This window comes from Oncorhynchus nerka, linkage group LG11 (assembly GCF_034236695.1).
Source record: "Oncorhynchus nerka isolate Pitt River linkage group LG11, Oner_Uvic_2.0, whole genome shotgun sequence".
In the NCBI taxonomy this organism is placed as follows: domain Eukaryota; kingdom Metazoa; phylum Chordata; class Actinopteri; order Salmoniformes; family Salmonidae; genus Oncorhynchus; species Oncorhynchus nerka.
The window spans coordinates 35015366-35042540 of record NC_088406.1 but is presented as its reverse complement, the minus strand read 5'-3'; the positions used below and the strand labels follow the sequence as shown (position 1 = coordinate 35042540).

Here is a 27175-nt window from a genome sequence, read left to right as displayed (position 1 = left end):
CTTTGAACATAAATCCAATGACATTGGTGAAATTGTTTGTTGATTTCACGTTGAATTCAGGTTATTTGACAACTCAACCAAAAGTAAATCAAAACTAGATGTTGAACTGATGTCTGTGCCCAGTGGGTTATTATGTCATCAGAAAATAGAACCTTTCTGTAAATACACACGAAAACAGAAAACACTGACCAACACTGATTCATTCATTTTGAAAAAAAGCTTTACTTGAATATCGACATTTTCTCAGAAAGTATAAATAATGATTTTAAAAGATTGATTTCCATTTAATACAAAAATAATACATCAAAGAGAAAATCACTTTGTCTGTCATCTACAGTTGAAGGTGGCCGTGCATGTCCTCTGGTTAGATGGCATGCCCTCTGGTTAGTATGTTTAGAACAAATTGAAACAAGGTAGTACACAATAATAACAAGGTAGTGACCTATTGAAAGGGAGTCTGTATGTGCCTACACCAGAATATGGAGGTGGAGAGGGTATGACTTCCATTTAGAAAATATAATATAAAAATAATTATTCAGAAAACAAACAGACAGTCAAATGCAGGCTACACAAATACTCATGATAAAAACCTGATAGTTTGTAACCTGTGGTTGTTTTTCTGGACCCCCCTGGTGGATTGGGGTTGCAAAAGTAACTAATATTGTTTGTGTGGTTGGCTGTCCAACTCTCCATAACATTCCTTAACCTCTGTGGAATCCAGCCTGATTACAAAGGTTGCTGTCACAACAAGAGGCGCTTTCATCTTCCACCCCTTCACAAATTGCAAGACCCATATCACTGTTTTGCTTGCAAATACTGTCATTATCACAGGGGGGAGTCCCTGTTATGATTTATGACGGAGAATATATGTTTTTAAAACGCTCCAATTCCATATGTGTCTTTAAATGAGGAAACGTTGGGAATGAGGAAGTGGAAGGAGAGGGGATGGAGCCTGGGAAGGCTAAAGTCCCATTCCTGAAGTTCACCTGAACCCTATGAGCAAGCATCAGTCAGAGAGAGATCTCCCAGGAAGGCAGGCAGGCAGGCAAGGGATTGGGACTATGTGTGTATCCTAAATGGCACCCTATTCCTATTTTGTGCAACACTTTTTTACCGAAAATAGTGGATTATACAGGGAATAGGGTTTGGGACAAAGCTATAACTAGGTTTGATGGCATACAGTGAATATTTGAGTCAACCCTCCCACAAGGCAGACTTTGTTTATGATGTCATGGCACGCTGACTCTCTCTTCAGAACGAAACATGGGAAACGGGTGAAAGAAAAACACCCAAAGTTTCCAACTGAATTTCTGGCTACTGTATATACAGGATGTACTGTACATGTATATAAAAACAGAATACAACTTTGGTGTAATGTTTTGTGTCGTGTTGTGGGCAGCTCTGACAACAGAAACAACATGGGGGTCATTAAGTTCATAGAGTAATGGGGCGTCTCATAAATTCCTCTGTCTAAGTGTGGAGTACTGTACACGTTTCAGTCTTCTGGGGCTTCATATGCACTTCATATGCACATTGCATAGTCCTTAAAAATTCTAAAGATTGTCATATCTTTCAATCACAGTTTAAAAATGGAACCAAATAAAAAATACAAATATATTGTCTATTATATTTCCCCCGTGTTGGGAAATAACAAATGTTGAAATCCTTTAGACACATAAACAAAGTTCTAATTATTGGCACTATTGACTGTTCAGTACAGAAAATGACATTATGAAAAACCAACATGGAAGACTCCTTCAAACAGAACAGGTATGTATGTATATGAAATATCTACAAAAAACTATACAGTTGCTCAGGACAAGGTTAATATGATTGTCATCCAGTAGTTCTGATAGTTGTGCATGGATGTTGATAATATACAGTATAGTGGGGAACAGATTATTCAGATCTGCCATTATGAGTGGGCACTTGGCTAGATGGAATCACTCAGTCCCCCATACACTCCTTCCCCACCACAGCCCAACATAGCTGTGCCGACTGAGGCTGATTGTGTCCTCTCAACTCAGCATCCATATGTCTTCATCTTTCCACATCAGATCACAGTATCATGTTAGTTCTTCATGGACATCCACTCCACCAGTCTTATTCTTACATACCACCGCGTGTCAGGCATAATGTGAAGATCCATTTGTTTCGTTAGAGAAATGAATACTGTTTTCACAAAATTGGTTGTAGTGAAAAATCATACATCCTTGTTGATCCTCTGTGTCAGAGGATATTCAGTTCCTCCTCCCTTCATTTAGGTGTCTATTAATGCAAACCTGCAGTGTTTGTTTCTCTCCCCATCTCTCACTCCTCCCGCCCTCCACCTCCGCCACTCTGGATTTGTTGACTGACTCATTGTCCAGTGCACTGTTGACAGTTATTAGGAGTTGTCACAGTTACCACAGTGAGACGGTGGAAAAATGTGCTCCTGTTGCTAGGCACCAAGGAAGTCAGGTGCGTACTCTCACCAGGCTTGAAGAGGACACTGCAAAAAGAGAGAGCGAGAGAAAGGGGAAACAAACGTCAGAGTGAGTACATCACACAAATAAATCTATTCAAAAACACAATAACTATTTTCTGGTGAGGATGTTTATAATTTGTGGTGTCATGATAATATAGGTCCCATTTCTAAAGTCCCCTGGGTATCCGATTCAGATAGGATGTAAACGGCCTACCTACGCCACACCTGACCAAATACATTCCACATTCTTCTTCCGCTTCCCTCTGAAAAGCCTTGTTTACATTCAAATGGCCTTTTGGAGATTGTTTGTGGAATTTATTTTTTCCTTTCTCTCAAGGGGTGGAGGCAGTTGACCAGCAAACAGCCCTACCTGATAAAGGTGGACAGCTGCTCAGACCACAGTCTTTAGACACTGTGCTCTAAGTGGAGGTAAGTTTAACGTGGGGTGAGAGGAGAGGGGGGTCCTCAGCAAATACGAGAGTTATAAAGCCTCAGCATGTTGGTCATGTCATAAGAAGAGCCTACTGGTCTCTCTGCACCACCAAGTCCAAATAAAGGCCTGATAAGACGAGAGGCAGCCTGGGAGAGCCTGCTAGCTAATAGCTGTCTAAATGCTGTCTGGTTTAAATGCGGGTCCACCTATAAAGCTACAAGTATACCATGATACCATCAAAGCATAGCTCAAAACTAGAAACCAATATGTTGAGGTTTATTTGCATTGCTCTGAAAAAACATTACTGATGGCCGTCTTAGGTCTCGTTACTCAACACATTACACAGGGTCAATGTAGAACAATGGGTCCTACATATATCAAACCAAAGGCAGCCAGTCAGTATCTAGTTAAACCACTCTATCAAGGGAACAAGTAGGTTTCAAGCCAATCGGAGCATCTGCCACATCTCAGCCCATCAACCCAAAGAGCAGTGACAGTGCTGCGGCCCGGGCGATGTAGAGTGCTCTGTCTCAGGCAGCGTGGGAAATTGAGCGTGTGAAAGCAAAACACAGAGGAAGGCATTTCAGGCTACAGCGATCACTGAGACCAGGGAGAAGTAGGAAAGAGGAAGAGCTGTAATTACAAAAAAAGACCCCCCATAATAGACCACCCCCCACAATAGCAGGGAAGTAAGTAGCAGGACACAAGCCTCCTGAACTTTGATTACCAGTGGGGTTCATTTCCTGATCAGGGGACTAAGTCTGGCCAGGGATCGGCCAGCCTTCTCTCTCCCCAATGGAGAGGAAAGCGAAAGGAGGCATCGTTAATCAATTTAAGTTCAGGATGAGGGCACAGGTGATTGATTGGTCCGGCCTTTCAAAGGAAATAAGAATTCTGAGGAGTGTCCATACACCCGACTCCTTGGTCCAATGATTGAGATTTGTGGTCCACATGCTCTGACAAAATCAGAGTGAACTGAGTACTAGCGTCAAACCCAGCATCAAAGGCAGAGCCAGGCAAAAACATTAGCTGTGAAACCGTTAAGTAAATAAATAAAAGTTGCATTAATCCAAATCTCATTGGTCTGATCTCATATTGCCATTCATTGACTTTACATGCATAAGAAGGGTAGTGTGTCTTGATTATGTGAGTTAAGGTTCCTGTATCAGTCTGTATAAACATTAATTTATGCCTATAAAGTCATGGAAAGCACACACATTTACTACGCAAAATATGGTATATTGCACACAAATATTCAGTAGAATGGTCTTGGCTTTGGGACAACAACACATCCCATTTGGATGAATTCACTGAGCCAGTCCAGTTAAACTAAGTTAGCTTGGTCCCAGATCAGTTTGTGCTCTTGCCAACTCCATTGCTGTCATTTTCAAGACAAACATAGTTGGCATGATGGCACAAACATACTGGCACTCAGGCTAAAACTAAGTGATTTTATTAAGTGACCGTACTAAGAAAATAGTATTTACCCAGGAGAGACCCCCCAGTTGCACCATCTTGTTTACGGTAGAATCCTAATGTAACAGGGATTAAACAAGTCAACACACAATCACAACTCACACACCTAGTGTGCGTTCCAAAAGGAACCCTATTCCCTTTTGCCACTGGTCAAAAGTAGTACACTAAGTAGGGAATAAGGTGCAATTTCAGACAGCCCTACTGTATCCTAGTCTATCAGCCTACTGTATCTATCCTAGTCTATCAGCCTACTGTATCTATCCTATTCTATCAGCCTGCTGTATTTTTCCTTTATTTAACTAGGCAAGTCAGTTAAGAACAAATTCTTATTCTCAATTATGGCCTAGGAACAGTGGGTTAACTGCCTTGTTCAGGGGCAGAATGACAGATTTGTACCTTGTCAGCTCAGGGATTCGATTTTGCAACCTTTCGGTACTAGTCCAACGCTCTAACCACTAGGCTACGCTGCCACCCGAGTCCTAGTCTATCAGACTACTGTATCTATCCTAGTCCATCAGCCTACTGTATCTATCCTAGTTTATCAACCTACTGTATCTATCCTAGTCTATCAGCCTACTGTATCTATCCTCGTCTATCAGCATACTGTATCTATCCTAGTCTATCAGCATACTGTATCTATCCTAGTCTATCAACCTACTGTATCTATCAACCTACTGTATCTATCCTAGTCTATCAGCCTACTGTATCTATCCTAGTCTATCAACCTACTGTATCTATCCTAGTCTATCAACCTACTGTATCTATCCTAGTCTATCAACCTACTGTATCTATCCTAGTCTATCAGCCTACTGTATCTATCCTAGTCTATCAACCTACTGTATCTATCCTAGTCTATCAGCCTACTGTATCTATCCTCGTCTATCAGCCAACTGTATATATCCTAGTCTATCAACTTACTGTATCTATCCTAGTTTATCAACCTACTGTATCTATCCTAGTCTATCAGCCTACTGTATCTATCCTAGTCTATCAGCCTACTGTATCTATCCTCGTCTATCAGCCTACTGTATATATCCTAGTCCATCAGCCTACCGTATCTATCCTAGTCTATCAGCCTAATGCATCTATCCTAGTTTATCAACCTACTGTATCTATCCTCGTCTATCAGCCTACTGTATATATCCTAGTCTATCAACTTACTGTATCTATCCTAGTCTATCAGCATACTGTATCTATCCTAGTCTATCAGCCTACTGTATCTATCCTAGTCTATCAACCTACTGTATCTATCCTAGTCTATCAGCCTACTGTATCTATCCTAGTTTATTGACCTACTGTATCTATCCTAGTCTATCAGCCTACTGTATCTATCCTAGTCTATCAGCCTACTGTATCTATCCTAGTTTATCAACCTACCGTATCTATCCTAGTCTATCAGCCTACTGTATCTATCCTAGTCCATCAGCCTACCGTATCTATCCTAGTCTATCAGCCTACTGCATCTATCCTAGTTTATCAACCTACTGTATCTATCCTCGTCTATCAGCCTACTGTATCTATCCTAGTCTGTCAGCCTACTGTATCTATCCTAGTCTATCAGCCTACTGTATCTATCCTAGTCTATCAGCCTACTGTATATATCCTCGTCTATCAGCCTACTGTATCTATCCTAGTCTATCAGCCTACTGTATCTATCCTAGTCTATCAACTTACTGTATATATCCTAGTCTATCAGCATACTGTATCTATCCTAGTCTATCAGCCTACTATATCTATCCTAGTCTATCAACCTACTGTATCTATCCTAGTCTATCAGCCTACTGCATCTATCCTAGTTTATCAACCTACTGTATCTATCCTAGTCTATCAGCCTACTGCATCTATCCTAGTTTATCAAACTACTGTATCTATCCTAGTCTATCAGCCTACTGTATCTATCCTAGTCTATCAGCCTACTGTATCTATCCTAGTCTGTCAGTCTACTGTATCTATCCTAGTCTGTCAGCCTACTGTATCTATCCTAGTCTGTCAGCCTACCGTATCTATCCTAGTCTATCAGCCTACTGTATCTATCCTAGTCTGTCAGCCTACTGTATCTATCCTAGTCTATCAGCCTACTGTTAGTGAGTGCTCAGTTTGGGGAGGGGGTTGTGTGTCGGTTGTGAGGAAGATGTGGTGTGTTAGTAGATAAAGAAATTGATCAATCAAATCTCTAATGGGAGGCTTGCACAAGATACAGTACAAAGCCTCAGCAAGCTGGGAATTCATTTTCAAGCTTTCCAACTTACATTTACAACCAACTATCTTAGTTTAAATGTAGCTTATGACCGGAATGTATGCAAACATCTCCCAGAGAGCAGGAAAAGGGATTATTACTAACATTATACATGCACATGCTCTAATACACTGAGGACAGACACTGAGGACAGACAGAGAGGACAGACACTGAGGACAGACACTGAGGACAGACACTGAGGACAGACACTGAGGACAGGCAGAGAGGGGAGACTGTATTGACTGAGTCAGGGCCAGGGTAGAGGGGGGGGGGCCTGATTGTGGCCTGTGTTAGGTGAGACTGAGTCATGTTATTGACTGACCTGTTTGCTGGATGACATGGAGCTGAGAGTACTGAGGCTGTTGGCGTCTGTCACCACCATGGTTGAGGGAAACCGTGACTGGTGAGAATACTGCGGTGGCTCCTGCTTATGAGGGTACACTGCCAAAGACAAAGACATAGAGAGAACGTCTCATTGTTAATTTTACCCCAATAGATTCACCTTTATTAATGGGTTAGCATTAGGTTTATGATTAGGGTTAGGATTAGGCTACATCTGTACATGCTGAAATGTCGTTTTAAGATATCTTGTCAACTCCTTATGGAATTGTCACGCTAAACATGACGTGTCAATGAGTGAAAAGGTGTTGGCAAGACAGCCGACAAATATCTGGGACAAGACTATATTGGCATTATATCCCATCTATGACATGGCATTAGCAACCGTTTAGTGCTTACTAAGAGGCAGGTACTGACTGTGTGAATGAGTCACGGTGGCCATGAAGGGCTGCTGGTTCATGTGGCTGGGGGACTGCTGCATCAGGCCATGCTGGTGGGGACTGTGGAGCTGCTGGGAGAACTGCACCGGCTGCAGCGCTGCAAGGCTCCCCGCCACGCTGTTGATCACAGGCACTGACTGCGACGTGTTCAGACCTACAACCACATAGAACTTAAGTTATTTGGCTCATATCTAAAGCATGACAATACAAGCATCACTATATTCGCAATGTAATGCATTACTTTTGACCACTATGGGGCGTGGTTAAAAGCATTGCACTATATAGTGATTCAGGTGCCAATTGGAGCTCAACCATTGTGTACATACGAACATAGAGGTCATACGAGAATATGTACATAAAGAGAGGAGAATAAATGGACAGTTATTACATTAAGAGTATCATTTGTGGAGACATGGGTAATACAGAGCACTGGCTGGTTGGTTGATTGGTTGACTCACTCTGTGCGATAGTCATGACTCCAGAGAGAGGCATGATGAGGTTCTGTGTCTGCTGGTGTGTGTGGTGGGAGCTGTGGATGTTGGTCAGCGTGCTCACAGGTGGCAGGCCTCCACCTGACGCAGACATCTAGAGAGAGAGACACACTAAGAAACTTAGTGACACCATTCTGGACCAAGTACTGACAATATCCTAAATCTAACATGCTAACTGGATATAAGGATGGTTAAATCAGGGTATATAGTAAAGCATGGCGATCACTTTAGAAGTGAAACCAGATGCTCCAGATGCTCTCAGCAATGCAGTTCACACAGATAAATGTTGAGTTGGTTCTGCTGCTTTTGTCTAACACTGTGCTTGTGTAACTCCAGTCATCTACACCGAGCAAACAATGAGTAGAAAATAAATACAAAATAATCCAATAATGAAACGTAAAAGCACAGATTGAAAGTAGTAGTGTGTATGCATGTGTGTGTGTGTGTGCGCGTGTGGGTGTGTGTGTGTGTGTGTGTGTGTGTTCATGCACGTGACTGTTTTCACATTTCCTGCCAGCTGCTCTATCAAATGGCACTATATTCCCTATATAGTCCAATACTTTTGACCAGAGCCCTATGGGTCTTCGTTAAAAATAGTGCACTATATAGGGATTAGGGTTGCATTTGGGACTTAGACAGTCATCTGTACGGTCACCTGTACGGTGCCCATAGATAACAAACTGTCTGCTCTGACCTTTTCCCTATACTGACCCTACAAAAATCTAACTTCCTACTGACAGGAGATAATGATAAATGCACTATGAATCATCAGGGATATTCTCACTAAATAAAGATTGTGATGTTCAACTTTGTTGGATTTAAACAACACAAATCTGGTTAGTGCCATAATATCGTTATTATTCTGATCCTAAGAATACGATATAATTGTTTTTTGGGACAAGCGTTCAAGAGTTAGAAATGTCTGCATGTACGGTACTGGCCAAGTTTCACCAATCAAATATTGGAATAGGACAGAGGGCTGAGTTTCTCCCCTCTAGCTCCCTTTTCTGAAAGTAGAAAAAACATTGAGCATAATCAAGTGCTATCGTCATTTCCCAGGCAGAGCAAGCAGTGCTGAGCGCTCCACCCTCCACTTCTCTTTACAGGGCATTTAATCAATAAGCTCAGAATGCTTCTTTGTCAAGTTTATTGGCTCAGCTCTGGACCTGCCCAGTTCACTATGGTGGTGAAGGCTGTACTGTATGTTAGGCCTCAGCCATGGCCTGCCACCTGTCTCCACTTTCCACTGAGAGCAGCACAATGCTCTAACTGTTGTTCCCTACATACTGTTCCATGGGAGTCTGGCTCAGGGACCTGCTTTATATGTCTATGGTTGCATTCCAAATGTCACCCCATTGCCTTATATAGTGCACTACTTTTGACCAGGCCCATAGGACTCTGGACAAAAGTAATGCAGTACAGAGGGAATAGGGTGCCATTTGGAACGTACCTCATGTTAAACGCAGCCCTGGTCCTTATCTAATCAGAGGCTAGGAGGGCCCAGGTGTGTTACTCACCATCTTGGCGTCAGGTGACAGCAGACTGTGGCTGGGGTCCAAGCCTCCCGGAGACACATGCTGTAACACCGACTGGCTGGTCGCCATGCTGCCGTGGTGACTGATGGTCGTCGAGGAGCTGACCTCACCGGGTCCCTGTTGGCTGTACCGCACTGGAGAGAGAGAGGGAGGGAAAGAGAGAGAGAGAGAAAGAGAGAGGGATGGTGGGGAAGAGAGAGAGGGAGGGAGAGAGAGAGGGGGATGGTGGGGAAGAGAGAGAGGGATGGAGGGGAAGAGATAGGGGGAGGGAGAGAAGGAGACAAGAGAAAGAGTGAGATAAATTTAGAGTTTGTTTCTTGAACTAACAACATCTGTGTCACACAGGATAACAGTATATAGGGCAGAGAGACGGTAGCAGGCCTCTCAGTATAACTAAGTGTGCTGTGTCCAAGCAGTCGCTCCAACCCACCAGACTCACCTGCTCTTTGACTCAGACAGGGAGAGCAGAGCAAACAAACACACTGACCCCTCCACTGGTGCTATCAGCCCAGCTCAGCCAAGGCCATTCAGTGTTTACAATACACCGTACACCAGCCCCCCATAACCCCAGTCCTAGACTTTATGAACTCATACACCATTTTTTTTATTTAGGGGAACCCATTTACAATGGTACCCGGAGGACAATAATACAATAAACAAAACATCATCAATAAAAACAAAATAAACTACAAATTAGAGAATCAACACTACAGCTTCAAACATCACAAATACAATTATTTACATTCAATCCAAACAGTTGCAATTCTCATTAAATCCATTCAACATTCAAGTCCTAAACTGCCCTAGAGGCACCAGAGAGTCAAAATGTAGGGAGTTTTGTAGGCTATACCAAAAAATGGGGTGCACTAAAACTGAAAGCAGATGTACCTAAATCGGTGCGTACTAAAGGAACCTTGAAAGATAACCATCCCTGTGAACGGGTTTGGTGTCTCGTGTTTTTTATTTTAACAGTGAAGTAGGTTGGAAGCTTAACAGTTTAACAGTGAAGTGAGCTAGGTTGGAAGCTTAACAGTTTAACAGTGAAGTGAGCTAGGTTGGAAGCTTAACAGTTTAACAGTGAAGTGAGCTAGGTTGGAAGCTTAACAGTTTAACAGTGAAGTGAGCTAGGTTGGAAGCTTGTGTAGTAGATATTTGAAACAAAAAGAGTGTAATAAACTTTAACGAGGACCAGTCAACCTTTTGATACAGGATGCAGTAATTTGTGTTAAAACTGTCATGTGATAAAGCAAAGGGCACTATGGTAGATGGCCTCCATAAGTTGAAGAGTAGTGGCTGTTGCATTCTGGTAAATGGTGTCACCATAGTGAAGAACTGTCAGGAAAGTTGACTACAATCTGCTTCCTGCTGTTTAGGGAGAGGTATGATCTGTTTCTTTAAAAGAAGCCTACTTTACATCTCAGCTTCTTAACTAGCTCATCTGTATGTTTTATTATTGTCAATCCAAAAGGCCATATATTTGTTTTATAAGCGGGAGCCTGCTCAATGAAAGAACCAGCCAATGCATAAATGTGTAAGCCATCTGAAGCACTTCTATGAGAATTAGAAAGCAGCAAACATTTAGTTTTTCCTGCATTAAGTACAAATTTGAAATCATCAAGGGCTTTGTGCAAGGCAACAAAATCAGATTGCAGCTCCAACATAGCCTAGTCAGCCGTAGGGGCAATAGCGTACATAACAGTGTCATCTGCATACAGATCAATGTTACAGGTTTTTTCAGATGGACCAATATTATTTATATAAATAGTAAAGAGGACAGGTCCCAAAATCGACCCATGACGGGCACCTTTAGTAATATCCAGATACATTAACACCATCAGAAAGCACACATTGTGTTCTGTCTGGCAGATAGTTCCAAAACCACTTGCAAGACACCTGGTCGAGGCCCATTTCAGACAACCTTTAAATGAGTAGGGGATGGTCAACAGTATCAAAGGCCTTGGATAGGTCTATAAATATGGCAGCACAGTGATTCCCACCCAGCATGGAAAGGATCTCTCTGTGCCCAGGTAAAGGTATGGAAGTGAAGAAATGCCTTCTACGTACAGTATGTCATCAATAGGGAACCCTGTCATGTTCTCACCTATCCTTCCACTCTCCAAACACTTAGTCACTGAATTCTGTGACATCACTGAATGACCCATCATCTCTTAATCCCGTGTCTAGACCCCTTGTTGTCTCCCACCTCCATTCGCCACCGGGGGCCAAAGGAATGCTGCTCTCCTCCTGTCAAATGGATGTTTGCCAATCCTGGCCCCCCAACAGAGCAAACATTACACAATTACAACCAATGTCAAACACATTCTTATCCTGTAGTCTCAGTCTCACACAGAGACTCCCTCCCTCCCCCCTGCAGAGCAGAGCAGTGGGCTGTGACACTGGGCCAGTGCCAAATGGCACCCTATTCCCTATATAGTGCACTATTTTAGACCAGGGTCCATAGTAGTGCACTATGTAGGGAATAGGGTGCCATTTAGGACAGTGTTTACTCTCAGATCCCAGATCATCCCTGGGCCCTCTGTCCCTGACCCACGCATGTCACACTGAGCGCCCTGGCTGCCACTGTCCCAGATAGTCACAGACAGTAACAGACCGGGGACACCAAGCACCATATGTCTGCCATAAAATAATGGAACATCATATCTCACCCAAAATAAAGTTTATCCTTAGCAAAAACATGATCTACTGCCTGGGGAATACAACTAAATCAGACCAAAGAATTTATCATTTTCATCTTGACTGTATTTCATCCACTAACAACTAACATGTTGTCCAGTCTTTCCAGGCAGACCACAAGAGAACCACAGACAGAGCTCATATTCTCCTGAACAACACACTAGCAACCCCCCACTCTTATTAACACCGCTACAGGACAATAATGCACTCCATTGGGCCCATAACCACCATAGCCTCACAATGGCAGAGGACTCATAAACAGGCATTTATCTCCAAGCTGGGCAACCTGTAAAGTGTCAAGGGAGTGAGGTGCTATTCTAGCCAGTTTTGTCTCCCTGTGTCAGGCAGTAATTCTGGCTGCAGAGAACCCTAATCCCATTAAGGAAGGCTTCCGTCGTCTAGTTGGTGTGAGGCTATTGGTAATTTGGACGGAGGAGAAGGGCTCCATTTCTGGGACACCAGTGGGGCGGCCAGCAGTGTTATTGGGATATTATAAAAATGCTCTCAATATAGCTTGAGATTAAGAAATCTTTCTTCCTCAGGATTTTTTATTTTATTTTTAAATTTCACCTTTATTTAACCAGGTAGGCTAGTTGAGAACATGTTCTCATTTGCAACTGCGACCTGGCCAAGATAAAGCATAGCAGTGTGAACAGACAACAACACAGAATTACACATGGAGTAAACAATAAACAATAAACAAGTCAATAACATAGTAGAGAAAAAAAGAATCTATATACATTGTGTGCAAAAGGCATGAGGAGGTAGGCAATAAATAGGCCATAGGAGTAAATAATTACAATTTAGCAGATAAACACTGGAGTGATAAATGATCAGATGAACATGTGCACGTAGAGATACTGGTGTGCAAAAGAGCAGAAAAGTAAATAAAATTTAAAAAAACAGTATGGGGATGTGGTAGGTAAAATGGGTGGGCAATATACCGATGGACTATGTACAGCTGCAGCGATCGGTTAGCTGCTCAGATAGCAGATGTTTTAAGTTGGTGAGGGAGATAAAAGTCTCCAACTTCAGAGATTTTTGCAATTCGTTCCAGGCAACAGAGAACTGGAAGGAAAGGCGGCCAAATTAGGTTTTGGCTTTAGGGATGATCAGTGAGATACACCTGCTGGAGCGCGTGGTACGGGTGGGTGTTGCCATCGTGACCAGTGAACTGAGATAAGGCAGAGCTTTACCTAGCATAGACTTGTAGATGACTTGGAACCAGTGGGTCTGGCGACGAACATGTAGCGAGGGCCAGCCGACTAGAGCATACAGGTCGCAGTGGTGGGTGGTATAAGGTGCTTTAGTAACAAAACGGATGGCACTGTGATAAACTGCATCCAGTTTGCTGAGTAGAGTATTGGAAGCTATTTTGTAGATGACATTGCCGAAGTCGAGATTCGGTAGGATAGTCAGTTTTACTAGGGTAAGTTTTGCGGCGTGAGTGAAGGAGGCTTTGTTGCAGAATAGAAAGCCGACTCTTGATTTTATTTTTTATTGGAGATGTTTGATATGAGTCTGGAAGGAGAGTTTGCAGTCTAGCCAGACACCTAGGTACTTCTAGATGTCCACATATTCTAGGTCGGAACCATCCAGGGTGGTGATGCTGCGGGTGCAGGCAGCGAACGGTTGAAAAGCATGCATTTGGTTTTACTAGCGTTTAAGAGCAGTTGGAGGCCACGGAAGGAGTGTTGGAAGGCATTGAAGCTCGTTTGGAGGTTAGATAGCACAGTGTCCAAGGAAGGGCCAGAAGTATACAGAATGGTGTCGTCTGCGTAGAGGTGGATCAGGGAATCGCCCGCAGCAAGAGCAAGATCATTGATATATACAGAGAAATGAGTCTGCCCGAGAATTGAACCCTGTGGTACCCCCATAGAGACTGTCAGAGGACCGGACAACATGCCCTCCGATTTGACACACTGAACTTTGTCTGCAAAGTAGTTGGTGAACCAGGCAAGGCAGTCATTAGAAAAACTGAGGCTACTGAGTCTGCCGATAAGAATATGGTGATTGACAGAGTCGAAAGCCTTGGCCAGGTCAATGAAGATGGCTGCACAGTACTGTCTTTTATCGATGGCGGTTATGATATCGTTTAGTACCTTGAGCGTGGCTGAGGTGCACCCGTGACCGGCTCGGAAACCGGATTGCACAGCGGAGAAGGTACGGTGGGATCCGAGATGGTCAGTGATCTGTTTGTTGACTTGGCTTTCGAAGACCTTAGATAGGCATGGCAGGATGGATATACAGTAAGTCTGTAACAGTTTGGGTCCAGGGTGTTTCCCCGTTTGAAGAGGGGGATGACCGCGGCAGCATTCCAATCCTTGGGGATCTCAGATGATACGAAGGAGAGGTTGAACAGGCTGGTAATAGGGGTTGAACAGGCTGGTAATAGGGGTTGAACAGGCTGGTAGTAGGGGTTGAACAGGCTGGTAATAGGGGTTGAACAGGCTGGTAATAGGGGTTGAACAGGCTGGTAATAGGGGTTGAACAGGCTGGTAATAGGGGTTGAACAGGCTGGTAATAGGGGTTGAACAGGCTGGTAATAGGGGTTGAACAGGCTGGTAATAGGGGTTGAACAGGCTGGTAATAGGGGTTGAACAGGCTGGTAATAGGGGTTGAACAGGCTGGTAATAGGGGTTGAACAGGCTGGTAATAGGGGTTGAACAGGCTGGTAATAGGGGTTGAACAGGCTGATAATAGGGGTTGAACAGGCTGATAATAGGGGTTGAACAGGCTGATAATAGGGGTTGAACAGGCTGGTAATAGGGGCTGCGACAATGGCGGCGGACAGTTTCAGAAATAGAGGGTCCAGATTGTCAAGCCCAGCTGATTTGTATGGATCCAGGTTTTGCAGCTCTTTCAGAACATCTGCTATCTGGATTTGGATAAAGGAGAAGCTGGGGAGGCGTGGGGGGGTAGCTGCGGGGGACGGAGCTGTTGGCCGAGGTTGGAGTAGCCAGGAGGAAGGCATGGCCAGCCGTTGAGAAATGCTTGTTGAAGTTTTCGATTATCACGGATTTATCGGTGGTGACCGTGTTACCTAGCGTCAGTGCAATGGGCAGCTGGGAGGAGGTGCTCTTGTTCTCCATGGACTTTACAGTGTCCCAGTACTTTTTGAGCTACAGGATGCAAATTTCTGCTTGAAAAAGCTGGCCTTTGCTTTCCTGACTGACTGCGTGTATTGGTTCCTGACTTCCCTGAACAGTTGCATATCGCGGGGACTATTCGATGCTATTGCAGTCCGACACAGGATGTTTTTGTGCTGGTTGAGGTCAGTCAGGTCTGGAGTGAACCAAGGGCTATATCTCTTCTTAGTTCTGCATTTTTTGAACGGAGCATGCTTGTCTAAGATGGTGAGGAAGTTACTTTTAAAGAATGACCAGGCATCCTCAACTGACGGGATGAGGTCAATATCCTTCCAGGATACCCGGGCCAGGTCGATTAGAAAGGCCTGCTCGCAGAAGTGTTTTAGGGAGCGTTTGACAGTGATGAGGGGTGGTTGTTTGACCGCAGACCCGTAGCGGATACAGGCAATGAGGCAGTGATCGCTGAGATCCTTATTGAAGACAGCAGAGGTGTATTTGGAGGGCAAGTTGGTCAGGATAATGTAATTAGGGTGCCCATGTTTACAGATTTAGGGTTGTACCTGGTGGGTTCCTTGATGATTTGTGTGAGATTGAGAGCATCTAGCTTAGAATGTAGGACTGCCGGGGTGTTAAGCATATCCCAGTTTAGGTCACCTAACAGAACAAACTCTGAAGCTAGATGGGGGGCAATCAATTCACAGATGGTGTCCAGGGCACAGCTGGGAGCTGAGGGGATCGGTAGCAGGCAGCAACAGTGAAAGACTTATTTCTGGAGAGATTCATTTTTAAAATTAGATGTTCGAACTGTTTGTGCATAGACCTGGAAAGTATGACAGAACTTTGCAGGCTATCTCTGCAGTAGATTGCAACTCCTCCCCCTTTGGCAGTTCTATCTTGACGGAAAGTGTTATAGTTGGGTATGGAAATCTCAGAATTTTTGGTGGCCTTCCTAAGCCAGGATTCAGACACGGCAAGGACATCAGGGTTGGCAGAGTGTGCTAAAGCAGTGAGTAAACTTAGGGATGAGGCTTCTGATGTTGACATGCATGAAACCAAGGCTTTTTCGATCACAGAAGTCAACAAATGAGGGTGCCTGGGGACATGCAGGGCCTGGGTTTACCTCCACATCACCCGAGGAACAGAGGAGGAGTAGGATGAGGGTGCGGCTAAAGGAGCAGATTTATGGGCGTGGTAGAATATATTCAGGGCATAATGTGCAGACAGAGGTATTGTGGGGTGCGGGTACAGCGAAGGTAAGCCCAGGCACTGGGTGATGATAAGAGAGGTTGTATCTCTGGACATGCTGGTTATAATGGGTGAGGTCACCACATGTGTGGGAGGTGGGACAAAGGAGGTATCAGTGGTGTGAGGAGTGGAACTAGGGGCTCCATTGTAAACTAAATCAATGATAACTAACCTGAGCAACAGTATACAAGGCATATTGATATTTGAGAGAGACATACAGCAAGGCATAAAGTAATCGCAGGTCTTGATTGGGAGAGCTTGCTAAAACAGTAGGTGAGACAACAACAGCTAGTCAGCTAACACAACAACAGCAGGTAAAATGGCGATGACTAGGCAGAGAGGTTCGCGGCTGGGGCCGACAGATAAAACATAAATAAACAGAATGGAGTACCGTGATTAATGGACAATCCAGCAGGCATCAGCTATGTAGCCAAGTGATCATAGTGTCCAGGGGCCAGCAGTAGATGGAACAGAGAAGCCGCCACTAAGCTAGCAGGCGACACGGTGTTTAAAGTTAGTAGCTCGGGGGTGGTAGGGGGGGTCTGCTCAGACCAGTCAGACCAGTCGTGGTGGTGCGGCGGGGGGCCATGTCGACAGAGAATCCAAGCCAGATGGCGAAAGAGGTATTGTAGAATTTAGTTTGCTAGCAGGGAGATGTGCCTGGCTCACGGCTAACTGGTGCTAACTTCGTGGCAGTGGCGTTAGCCAAGGTCCAGAGTTTACAGCAAGGATCCGGTGGAGTATTCGGCTCTAGCCGTGTATGAGTGGGGTTCGGGTGAACAGCTGAGTAGGCCGGGAGGTGGGCCTCAGGGATAGCTTCGGTACTGGGTGCAAGCTAGCTGTGAAGATCAGAAGTAGTGGTCCAGGGATTACGGCAGGAATCCGGCGTTGTTGTGGAGAGACAGTTCGATACTGGTAGACTGGCGAGTATTATCCAGGCTAAAAACAGGGCTGGCTGTGCAGAAGGTAAAAGCCGCTAGCAGTGGCTAACAATGACTAAACAGCTTGTAGCTAATTAGCTGGTTAGCTTCTGGAGGTTCTTGAATGTATTCTAAAATTAAAAATAATAGCGATTCCATATCACATTGGGTGAGGCAGGTTACCGGAAGGTATAATCGAATAAAAAATCGAAAACAGATTGAAAATAAATATGGGTCCAGTGAGTGGTTGGGCTGGCTGGGGACACGGCGATTCAGACAGTTAGCAGGCCTGTGCTAACAAGCTAACAGTTAGTAGGCCGGGGCTAAACAAGCTAGCAGTTAGCAGACCGGGGCTAAACAAGCTAGCAGTTAGTAGACCGGGGCAGGCTAGCAGTTAGCAGGCCGGGTTAGCAAGCAAGCAGATAGCAGGGGCTAGACAGTTAGCCTTTGGGGAACGTCGCAATGGGGTTAAGTCTGTTTTTGCCTCTTCATGCGGTGACGTCGATAGACCGGTCGTGGAATTAACATGGTTCCAAGTAGCTCTAGGTAGCTAGCAGGCCTAGCTGGTTAGTATAATGGGCCTTCAGCGGGCGTCGCGCCTGAGGGGCCTGTTGGAGTCCTCGGGCAGATTATGTCGGTATTCCAGTCGTAGGGGATCTGCGGGGTTCCATGCCCCATACCGGCTGTAGAAGGGGTCCGGATATTGTAGCCCAGGAGTATGCTTCGGTGGTAGCACAGGAGCTCTGGCCGGGCTAGCTTCAAGCTAAGTGGATGGAAACGCTAGCCAGGAGTAGTCATCCGGGTTTGCGGTTAGCTAGTTGTGAAGATCCAGATGAAAATGTTCAGTTTGCGGTGGGAATCCGGGGATAAAAATAATAGGTCCGTTATGTTCTGGTTAGAGTCATGTTGTTCTAACTGGTGAGAGCTATTCGAGCAGAAGGTTAGCTGATGACCGCTGGCAATGGTTTGCTGACTGATAACTGGTAGTTAGCTGGCTAGCTTCAGTTGAGGGATTCCAGATCCGAATTAAATATAGATACTTTAGGGGGAAAAAAGCAGATCCACGCTACATTGGGTGAGGTGGGATGCAGGAGAGTATTTAGATGTTGAGGTTTAGCAAAAATATTTTAAAAGATATGCGAAGAAAAATATGTAAAAAACGATATATACAAGGGACACAACAGGACAAAGACGTCTGACTGCTACGCCATCTTGGATAACTGACAGGATGACATTATATTGCAGAAAAAAGCAACTCAAAATTGAAACAACTACTGTACCTTCTGGCTGCAAGACATTTGACCATTTGACATTTGACATTCTAAAAAAGGTCTCCCCTCTATCACTCTCTAAATTGTCATCTTAAATAGTGTTTGAGCTAAATCAACCCCAATAGCCAAGCACTCTGAGTATTGGACCAGGGGTGACTAGAAGTAGACCAGGGGGAGGGTGAGAACCCTGTGAAGGGGAGTGATAGAGTAGGCAGCAGGGAGTTACAGCAGGTTTAAAATGCTTCAGTGCTCTGTGTGACACATGTAATATCAAAGCCTCTCTCCTCATCCCCAGGCACTGGTAATTGTAGCTCCAGTGCATATGAGAGACCTCCCGGGTCTCTGCAGGACGTAGCAGGCCTTTGTACCTCTCTGACCAGGCTGGGGCTCCCAGTGGACAGAGCCGGGCCAGGCATAGGGCAGGCCTTGCCTCTCTATCCCTCGGCCAGGCCAACTCCCACATAGCCTGGGGTGACACAAGGCATTGAGGCAACACAACCTGCTCACTGTTTTTCCCTCCTATAATATATGATGTTTTACTCTCACTGTTGTTAAATCAAATAACACTGTTTTCAGAGGATTACCAAATGAACGGAACGTGCCCATCACACCAGTCTGCCAGATATTGAACCACACTCCCCTCACTGCCGTCTTAATCTTACAGCTAAAACCTTTCCAGTGTGTCAGATTAGGTGGGAGATTCATGAATCAGCAGGCTTTGCCGTGTGAGAGGAGGGAATAGTCTTCAGACAAATGAGATATCAGCAGGTTATCAGGTGTTCAACTCAATCTCTTAGCACATTCTGGTGAAAAAGATGCTACTGTTGCTGAATTATTTGTGCTGATTGGCCCGTCAACGTTTCTATCTCAGCTTTGATGCAGGTCAACATAAAGAGAAGTCCTATTTAGAACCCCAGACAGAAACAACAAAAAAGAAAAGCCTCCCACCTCTATACTTTGTTGAGAGATGTATGAAACTTGCTCCCCATGCTCAGCTTTCAGATTCACCCTCAAAGTGACCCAAACATTAATCTTTTAACTTAAAATAAAACAATGACTTTTTAATGGTTACTGAGCGTTACGCCTTTTCCTTTTCAATGATAATCACATTTTTAGGTTGCACCTCGACTCACGTTGGTTAAGCACCCTCCACTTCTTTCAAAGAAATTAACCTGACAACTATAAACAACAGAACAGTATGGTCACGTCATCCTTCTCTCATGAAATATGGTAAAACACACAGACACAGACGTATTGGCATCTGTTTGTAATAGAACAGGGTTGAATTCCAATTGCCTGTTCTCATCTTTTCTATAAAAGCACAGGTTGTATGGTTAAGTGAATGATCCAAGGGGAAACTACGGCCCTAAAAGTATCATGGCTTCAGACACAATGGATCATTCAGCTGATGAAACAGTTCGATTAGACCAACAGTGTGTGTGCATCACCTATTTACATTTTGAGACGTGACTAGTAACAGAATATATACATTTGTTTTGTTTGGTCTTTTGCCAAACACTGACGATAGAATAACCTTGTCTGTCCCCAAAAAATACTATTTGACCGTTTTGGCCAATCAAGTTACCTCACCTTTATCAACAGAAGTAAGAGAATCAATGAAAACTCCAGGAGTAAGAGGTTTTCTTTGATGTGACACTTTAGTGACCTCCCACACGTAACTATTGTAGTGGCGATAGCTGAAGGAGGGGGTTACCCACACAAACCTCTCTATAGGCTGGAGCACAAGGGGTCATCAGTCCTGTCTGGCCAGAAAAGAGCCAATACCCCAGAGGACAGCTCCTGCTGCTCTGGTCTGCAGAGCACCCAGCCTCCCTCAGCCACTATACTGCCGCCCCATAAAGGTAAGGAGAGCTTTAAAACAGGCCCTCCCCAAGGCCCAGCTGAGATAAAATAACCTAGGTTACAGTCACTGCAGTCTTCTAATACACCACAGACAATAGGGACCTCTGCCAGGCTGGGGTATAGAGAGGAGAAGTCAGGGGAGCCCCTTATCGAAGGCCTGGGAGATGTAGTAGCCAAGGATTTTAATTGTCCATTCAAGCATGCATAATACAGGCCGTGGCCTAGCAACACGATGAGGCAACCTGCTGGGGTGCTATTGTCAGGCCAGGGGCTGACAGTGAAAAACAGCTGATGCTGTCGGCAGGACGCCGGCAGGACACCTTGTAAGCAAGCAACCGAGGACTAGGGGGAGCAAAGTACCTTCTGCTTCTGACCTTTACCCTCGTCCTCTCTAAAACCAGCCCCTTCTCCCTCACCTCCACACAAGCCTACCACTGAACCTACCTCCTTACTTTGCAACCTGAGGTCAATGCTTGGTCAGGTGTGCTGGGAAAAACCACAAGCAAACAGAGCATGGGCCAATGGGCCCAGTATAACCAAAGGTAAAAGAGCAACCCGAGGCAAACGGCTTGTTTTTCTAGAGAGTTGACCTCGTGTTCAAACATGAAAGAACAACACGAGGCTTTGATTGAGTTTCTTCAATCATTGCTTTTATGGTGGTAAGCGATGGCACTGAGGATAATGCTATGCCAAGATATCAGCTCCATTTTATGTCTTATAGAGGCGAAGGTGGACGCCTAAATTGCACTGAGTGCAAACAGCATTATGATATCAAATGGTCAGTTCATTGGATCCCCCAAAAAGTCACAAGCAACCGACCGACCTTATGCTTTTATGAATGTGGAAGTAATGGTTGTAGGTTCAGCTACTGCTGAATCCCTCCGTGACCCTGCCCTGACCCTGGCCTGTCACAGGACTGCTGCTCTTTGTGCCACTCTCCTGCTCCTGCCTGCCTGCCTGCCTGCCTGCCTGCCTGCCTGCCTGCCTGCCTGCCTGCCTGCCTGCCTGCCTGCCTGCCTGCCTGCTGAATTTGGAGTGGAGATTTCAGGTACAATGTGGATTGTTCTCAGTGTGTTTTTAAAGATCATAATAACAATGACATTTGCTCAGCTCCCTAAGTCACTCTTATTGATCCCTTGCCCTCTCTCTTCTCTCTCCCTGATGTCATCAACTGTTTTTCTTGCCACTTTTCACCCTCTCTTGGGGATGGAAATAAAATCATCCAAAGCTTTTGCCAACCATTGTTCTTTAACTGTCAAAGGCATGTCCCTGATCAAGATGTCATAGTGATTACATGCACTCAGATCATGGATGAGACAGGTACAGCAAGAGGAAAGACCACATTTGAATGATTCCATTGTTGTGTAGTATTATATTAGATATAATAGCAGAGTAATGTACTGTGATATGCATGTGGTGTGGAGACGCTACCTTGCATCTTACTAGGGGGGGATGCGCTGATCTGGGAGCTGTGGTGGTGTGGGGAGTTGTGGCTGTGAGACAGGAGAGGGTTCATGCTGTGGGTGGATATGGGGTAGGCGTCCATCGCCAGCTTCTGACGGAAGGCCTCCTCCTTACGCCGGTTGGCAAACCAGTTATAGACCCGTACCTCAGTGACCAGGTTAGAGCCCAGCCCATGAGCTTTAGACGGAGACACCCCTCTCTGAAGACACTCGGCCCTATAGGAGGAGAGATTGAAATAGTATCAATGGAATACAATGGAAAAGAACAAAGGAAAAACATAATGATAGTTGCATTGGAATGATAGTTGGATAGTGTAAACAAAGAGAGACATTAAAACCTGTCAAAATCATTCTAAGCTAAGGCCATGTGCTGCAGTAATGATGGCGTTAGTATCAAATAAGATGTGCCAAACATTAAATTATTCAATGAGAGAACAAAACTGTGTCCCAAATGGAACCCTATTCCCTCTATAGTGCACTACTTTTGACCAGAAACATATTGGCACCAGTGCACTAAATAGGGAATAGGGTGGCATTTGGGACTCAAGCAAAAAGGTGCAACTTTCTCATTCTCCAAAGCCTCCTCCCCTCACCTGTTGCACTCTTCCACCAACGCCTCCCGTTCCTCTTTGCTGGGGTTCTTCTGTCTTTCATAGGCCTGGTAGAGGATCTGTTGGGATGCAGGCCCCCATTTAAAACGGTTCCGTCTCATTTTCTTGCAGGAGGGTTCTGAACCCACCTCCTCCCCTTGTTGCCCCATACCCTGACCAGGAGGGTTGAACTCTGGGAAGAAAAACAGCACCTGATCCTGACTGCCTTTCTCGGTCATATTGCTGTCAGAACCTTGCACTGCCTGGTTGAATTCTGAAAAATAAGAACAAGGTCACATAAAATATTGTATTGGGGGGAATGGAGACAAAATAAACCAACAGAATAAGAAGAAATAAGACATAATTTAATGAGGGACAATTGCACAATACAGTATGTAGCCTAAGCCATAATGATAAATCAGACACATTTGAGGCATAGGCTTACTGCAAAATGTTTCTGACCATATGCATAGCCGAGATATGACATTTATGTTCATGCACATTGTGTTGTGGATGGCCATTAGAATTATGTCGCCCAGGCCAACACACCTCTGTGCCTCTAACTGTATCGAAGGCTGTGTGAGAAACTCAAATATTAACTTACGTCTGAGAACTTCCCGCTGTTTCCTGACATACCAGGTGTAGAGCGCCGCTCGCTTCTGAGTTTTCATGGGCGTGCCTTTGTTGAGGTGCTGTGAGAGGTGAGACTGATTTAGCCCGGTTACATCCACCACCTCACGTTGTGGTATGTTGTGCTGTTGCATGTAGCCTTTGATCATTCGGGCGGCACGCCAGGGGTCCTCACTGCGGTTACATAAAACACATAGAACCTAAATACATGTTATTCGTTCTATTGGAACCCTAATAGCGTTATGTGTATAATGGTATATAGGTTGTGGTGCTACATTAGCACTAACACTAATAGAACCAGTTATCTAACGTATTATTCATCGGCCAAATAAGTTCCGAACCAATCTACAGCACCTAGCTACAGCACAAGCATGTATTTCCCTTGGTTTATTCTATTAGACTTCTTCGCCTGATGCTATCCGTGTTATCCCCAAGTTTTGGACAATTGTTAAGTACCCTAATAAATGACTGTTAATCATTATAAAATAATGTACTTTTTACTCCATACATTTTCCCTTACACCCAAAAGTACTCTCGAATGCATTTGGAATGCTTAGCAGGACAGGGAAATTGTCCAATTCACGCAATTATAAAGAGAACATCCCTGGTCATCCCTATACTGCCTCTGATCTGGAGGACTCACTAAACACACATACTTTGTTTGTAAATTATGTCTGAGTGTTGGAGTGTGTCCCTGGCTATCCATAAAACTTTTTTTTTATATAATAAGAAAATAAGAAATTTGAAACGATTTATACTTTTACTCTTAAGTATATTTGAGCAATTATTTTTTACTTTTGATACTTAAGTATATTTACAACCAAATACTTTAAGATTTTTACTCAAGTAGTATTTTACTGGGTGACTTTCACTTTTACTTGAGTCATGTTTTATTACGGTATCTTTACTTTTACTAAAGTATGACAATTGGGCACTTTTTCCAACGCCGGTGGTTTCCTAATACATGCAATAAGCTGAAAATACACTGAATCAGGCCTATTTTCAATTCAGTGTTTTGACTGTAGCTAAGAGGCAAAACTGAGAAATTAGGAAATCTAAATCCTAGACCTTGGCCTATAACTGATCCACAGTTTTTGAAACGTCAATATTTCATAGCGAATGTGAGATTTCAAGGATATAGGATACAGAAATATATTGCAAATGTTACCAAATTAGGTTATCAAATAATCTAAACTCCACGAATTGGAAGGGCCTAGAGTACATTGGTTTAGAAGTGCAGAATTTTATGTCAGCTGAGTCTGACACACACTGACGTTATAGCCTACATTTTCCTATTTGGACAATAAGCCCATAGGCCTAATTAAATTCAGACTAAATAATCCCAGAATCGAGTATGAATCAAATAAAATAAATAAGTTATTTGGTCAAATAAATTCATGTTGTTTGGTTAAATGTAGGAAATTGATAATACATTGATAAGAAATTGAAGAAATTGATCAGTTCAAGGCTTCCATCCAAAATTGCATTCAACTATCGAAGAATACATTTAAAATCATCTGAATTATTCCAATGCTTCAATTATATCAATAATAAACACAATTGAATTGCACCCATCGATGACAACGCAATAGGACGCTTTATCTCGATAAAGAACATTTATTTCAAACTATTTAAAAGGCCTAGCCTATGTGCGCAGCGTGCTCTAAAATAGTAAAACTACACTTACATATCCTATACCATCACACACATCTCAGATGAAGTATGGACTTCACATGGGTAATTGTTGCAAATCTACACACAACTGTTTGTTTTGGAGAATTAAATCTGCGGGTTTATACATTGGTTTAGATGTTGGTTTATAACTTTCGACAATGAATAACCAGATCTCCATTCACTCTAATCATACGACACTGTGTATCTTTCAGTTGATGATTTATAGAATACAATTAATAATAACTTAACTACACGTGGGTTAGTTTTGATTTTCTGCTGGCCAGTTGATCATGTTACTAGCGTAATGAATGAACATTTATAAATGGCTTTTAGAAGATAAATTAAGACAATATGAACATTTACAAAGAGTAAGGCCTTTATAGACTACATTCATAAAACAAAATAACATTTGCTTTAAGATATGTTGCAATATTTCGCCAGAACATTATTATTATTAGTAGAGCCCATATCTAGTGCAACATTGAATCCTACGTAATAAACAAATACGTTGATGTGAATGAACTTTCTCTTCTTGCATTGCCAGATATAATCTAAGTGAGAGAGATCGAGTAAGTTAAATATAAATAGATCTCGTTAAGTTTATAGTTTGCTAAGGGAAAAAATAATAACCCGTGTGGATAATTAGTAACTAAAACGCGAAAATTACTACTGGCGCGTTATTTTAATTTGTTAACACAAGGAACATTGAGACCTATTGCCAAGCGCTTCACATGTAAATTAAAATACGTTTTTACACTAATTTTATCATCATTCTAAAATACAGACACAGTGCAGATACACTTCTGAGTATTGCGGTCAGGCAAGAAGGCTATAGTTTTCATGGGCCACACGTCTGAAATTTATTCCTGGAAGAAATAACTTTAACAGGCAGATAACCCTAATTGTTGTCCTAATTTACCCTAATTGTTGTCCTAATTTGTCAGACAATGTTAAATATAAAACGCTTTAAATGCACTGAAATGACTCCTACATCTAAAATAAGTAGCCAGATAAATAATACAATATTATTTTGGTTATGCGCCTATACCCTACACATTCATTCGGTAATGAACATCCCTAAATGTGTGAAATTAAACATTTAAAGTTCTATTCACTTACGCTAATATTCGGTCAACTTCTTCCCTCTGTTCCGCTGCTTCCTCGGTGTTAAGTGACTGGAGTTCTTTCAGTATCGGTGGGGTATCGAAATCGTCCCCGTCCTCGGACCCCTCATCTCCCGACAGTTTGCCCTTACTATGCCCATTGGTCAACGTAAGAAATACCGGCTTCGAATCATTTCCGTTGATTTTAGAACTTGGCGGAGACATCTGTAGATTCTCCAACTTAACTCCAAAGCCATTCGGGCTGGGGTCCATATCGTCCAACGCTTGGATCAGAACATCTTTGGTAACTCCGGAATCTAACAAGGCGCTCAAGAGCTCCTGTTGGAGAGATGTCAACTTGGACACCATTTTCGAGAACATTAAAAAAAAGTTGTATTCTGAACTAAAAGGGAAAGGAAGGTTGGGGAGAAGAAAGATCTAAAAAAATAGAAAAAAAGTCCGTTCTCCCCTCCTCTCCTGCTCCAGTGTTTATGTGAATTCCCTACTCCTGACACCTGCTCGGAGAATCTGGTTCACTTCCCAGTTGAGAAGAGTGATATAATTTGCCATGATGCTTTCGGAGGGCAAGGAATATACAACATGGTAATTTGTGGGCTGGCTGATGGGGCCTTTATGCAAATCATAAGAAGAAGGCTGCACTGACTAACTGAAGCAGGTAGACCTGACAGTGTTTACACTGCAGAGCTGTTGCTTTTATTGGCTCTGCTTATCAGCAGCAAAACTTTCATGAACTTCGGACTGTTGTATAAAGACTTTGGTGAAAGAGGAGGGGTGGTATACTTGTGATGATAATAATAATAATAATAATAATAATAATAATAATAATAATAATAATAATAATAATGATAATAATAATACATTGTAATTATAATAATATTGGATAGACAATATCCGATATTATTAATTAGAGCATTTATCTTATAAACTTTGTTTATTTTAGTGGTTCTCCTTAAATTCAACAGAAAAACATGCAAAGTGACAAATTCAAAATTATTCACCTACTGTATAAAAGGTCTGTCAGTCTTGGGTTTGTGTTTTTGTTTTCTATATCTTTCTCATGGGCTTTATAGTCTATAATAATATCTGACCCTTTTAAACCCCTTTTACAGTGAGTTCTTTTTCCATATATATCAGAATAAACATTAGAGGAGGAGGAGCCCTTCCGTGAACAGATCAGCGCTGTGATCATGGCCAT

At 43.3% G+C, this 27175-nt stretch overlaps 1 protein-coding gene across 6 annotated transcripts; it reads right to left on the bottom strand.

Annotated features, from left to right (window-relative positions):
- Positions 1–202: 202 nt before the first annotated feature.
- Positions 203–26617, bottom strand: hnf1ba (HNF1 homeobox Ba). 6 transcript variants are annotated; one of them, XM_029672505.2, is made up of 10 exons: positions 25976–26617; positions 23157–23356; positions 22556–22826; positions 21931–22178; positions 9400–9551; positions 7850–7976; positions 7351–7545; positions 6935–7053; positions 4388–4432; positions 203–2491 (listed from the first exon to the last, which is right to left on the bottom strand). In XM_029672505.2, the coding sequence occupies exons 1-10, from the start codon at positions 26338–26340 to the stop codon at positions 2471–2473; spliced, it is 1743 nt and encodes a 580-aa protein (XP_029528365.2). In that variant the 5' UTR covers positions 26341–26617; the 3' UTR covers positions 203–2470. The 6 variants fall into 6 exon arrangements, with proteins under 6 accessions (XP_029528365.2, XP_064880521.1, XP_064880520.1 ...); XM_065024449.1 differs by having other exon boundaries at positions 7369–7545; XM_065024448.1 differs by having other exon boundaries at positions 21943–22178.
- Positions 26618–27175: the final 558 nt, after the last annotated feature.

Excerpts from the sequence above, each read along its gene's own strand:
- hnf1ba (XM_029672505.2), bottom strand. The coding sequence starts at position 26,340 with ATGTTCTCGAAAATGGTGTCCAAGTTGACATCTCTCCAACAGGAGCTC. Across the intron at positions 9,552-21,930 it reads CCCCCCTAGTAAGATGCAAG|TGCGGTACAGCCAACAGGGA; the intron begins GTAGCGTCTCCA and ends CTCTCTCTCCAG. Across the intron at positions 7,546-7,849 it reads AGTCATGACTATCGCACAGA|GTCTGAACACGTCGCAGTCA; the intron begins GTGAGTCAACCA and ends ATGTGGTTGTAG.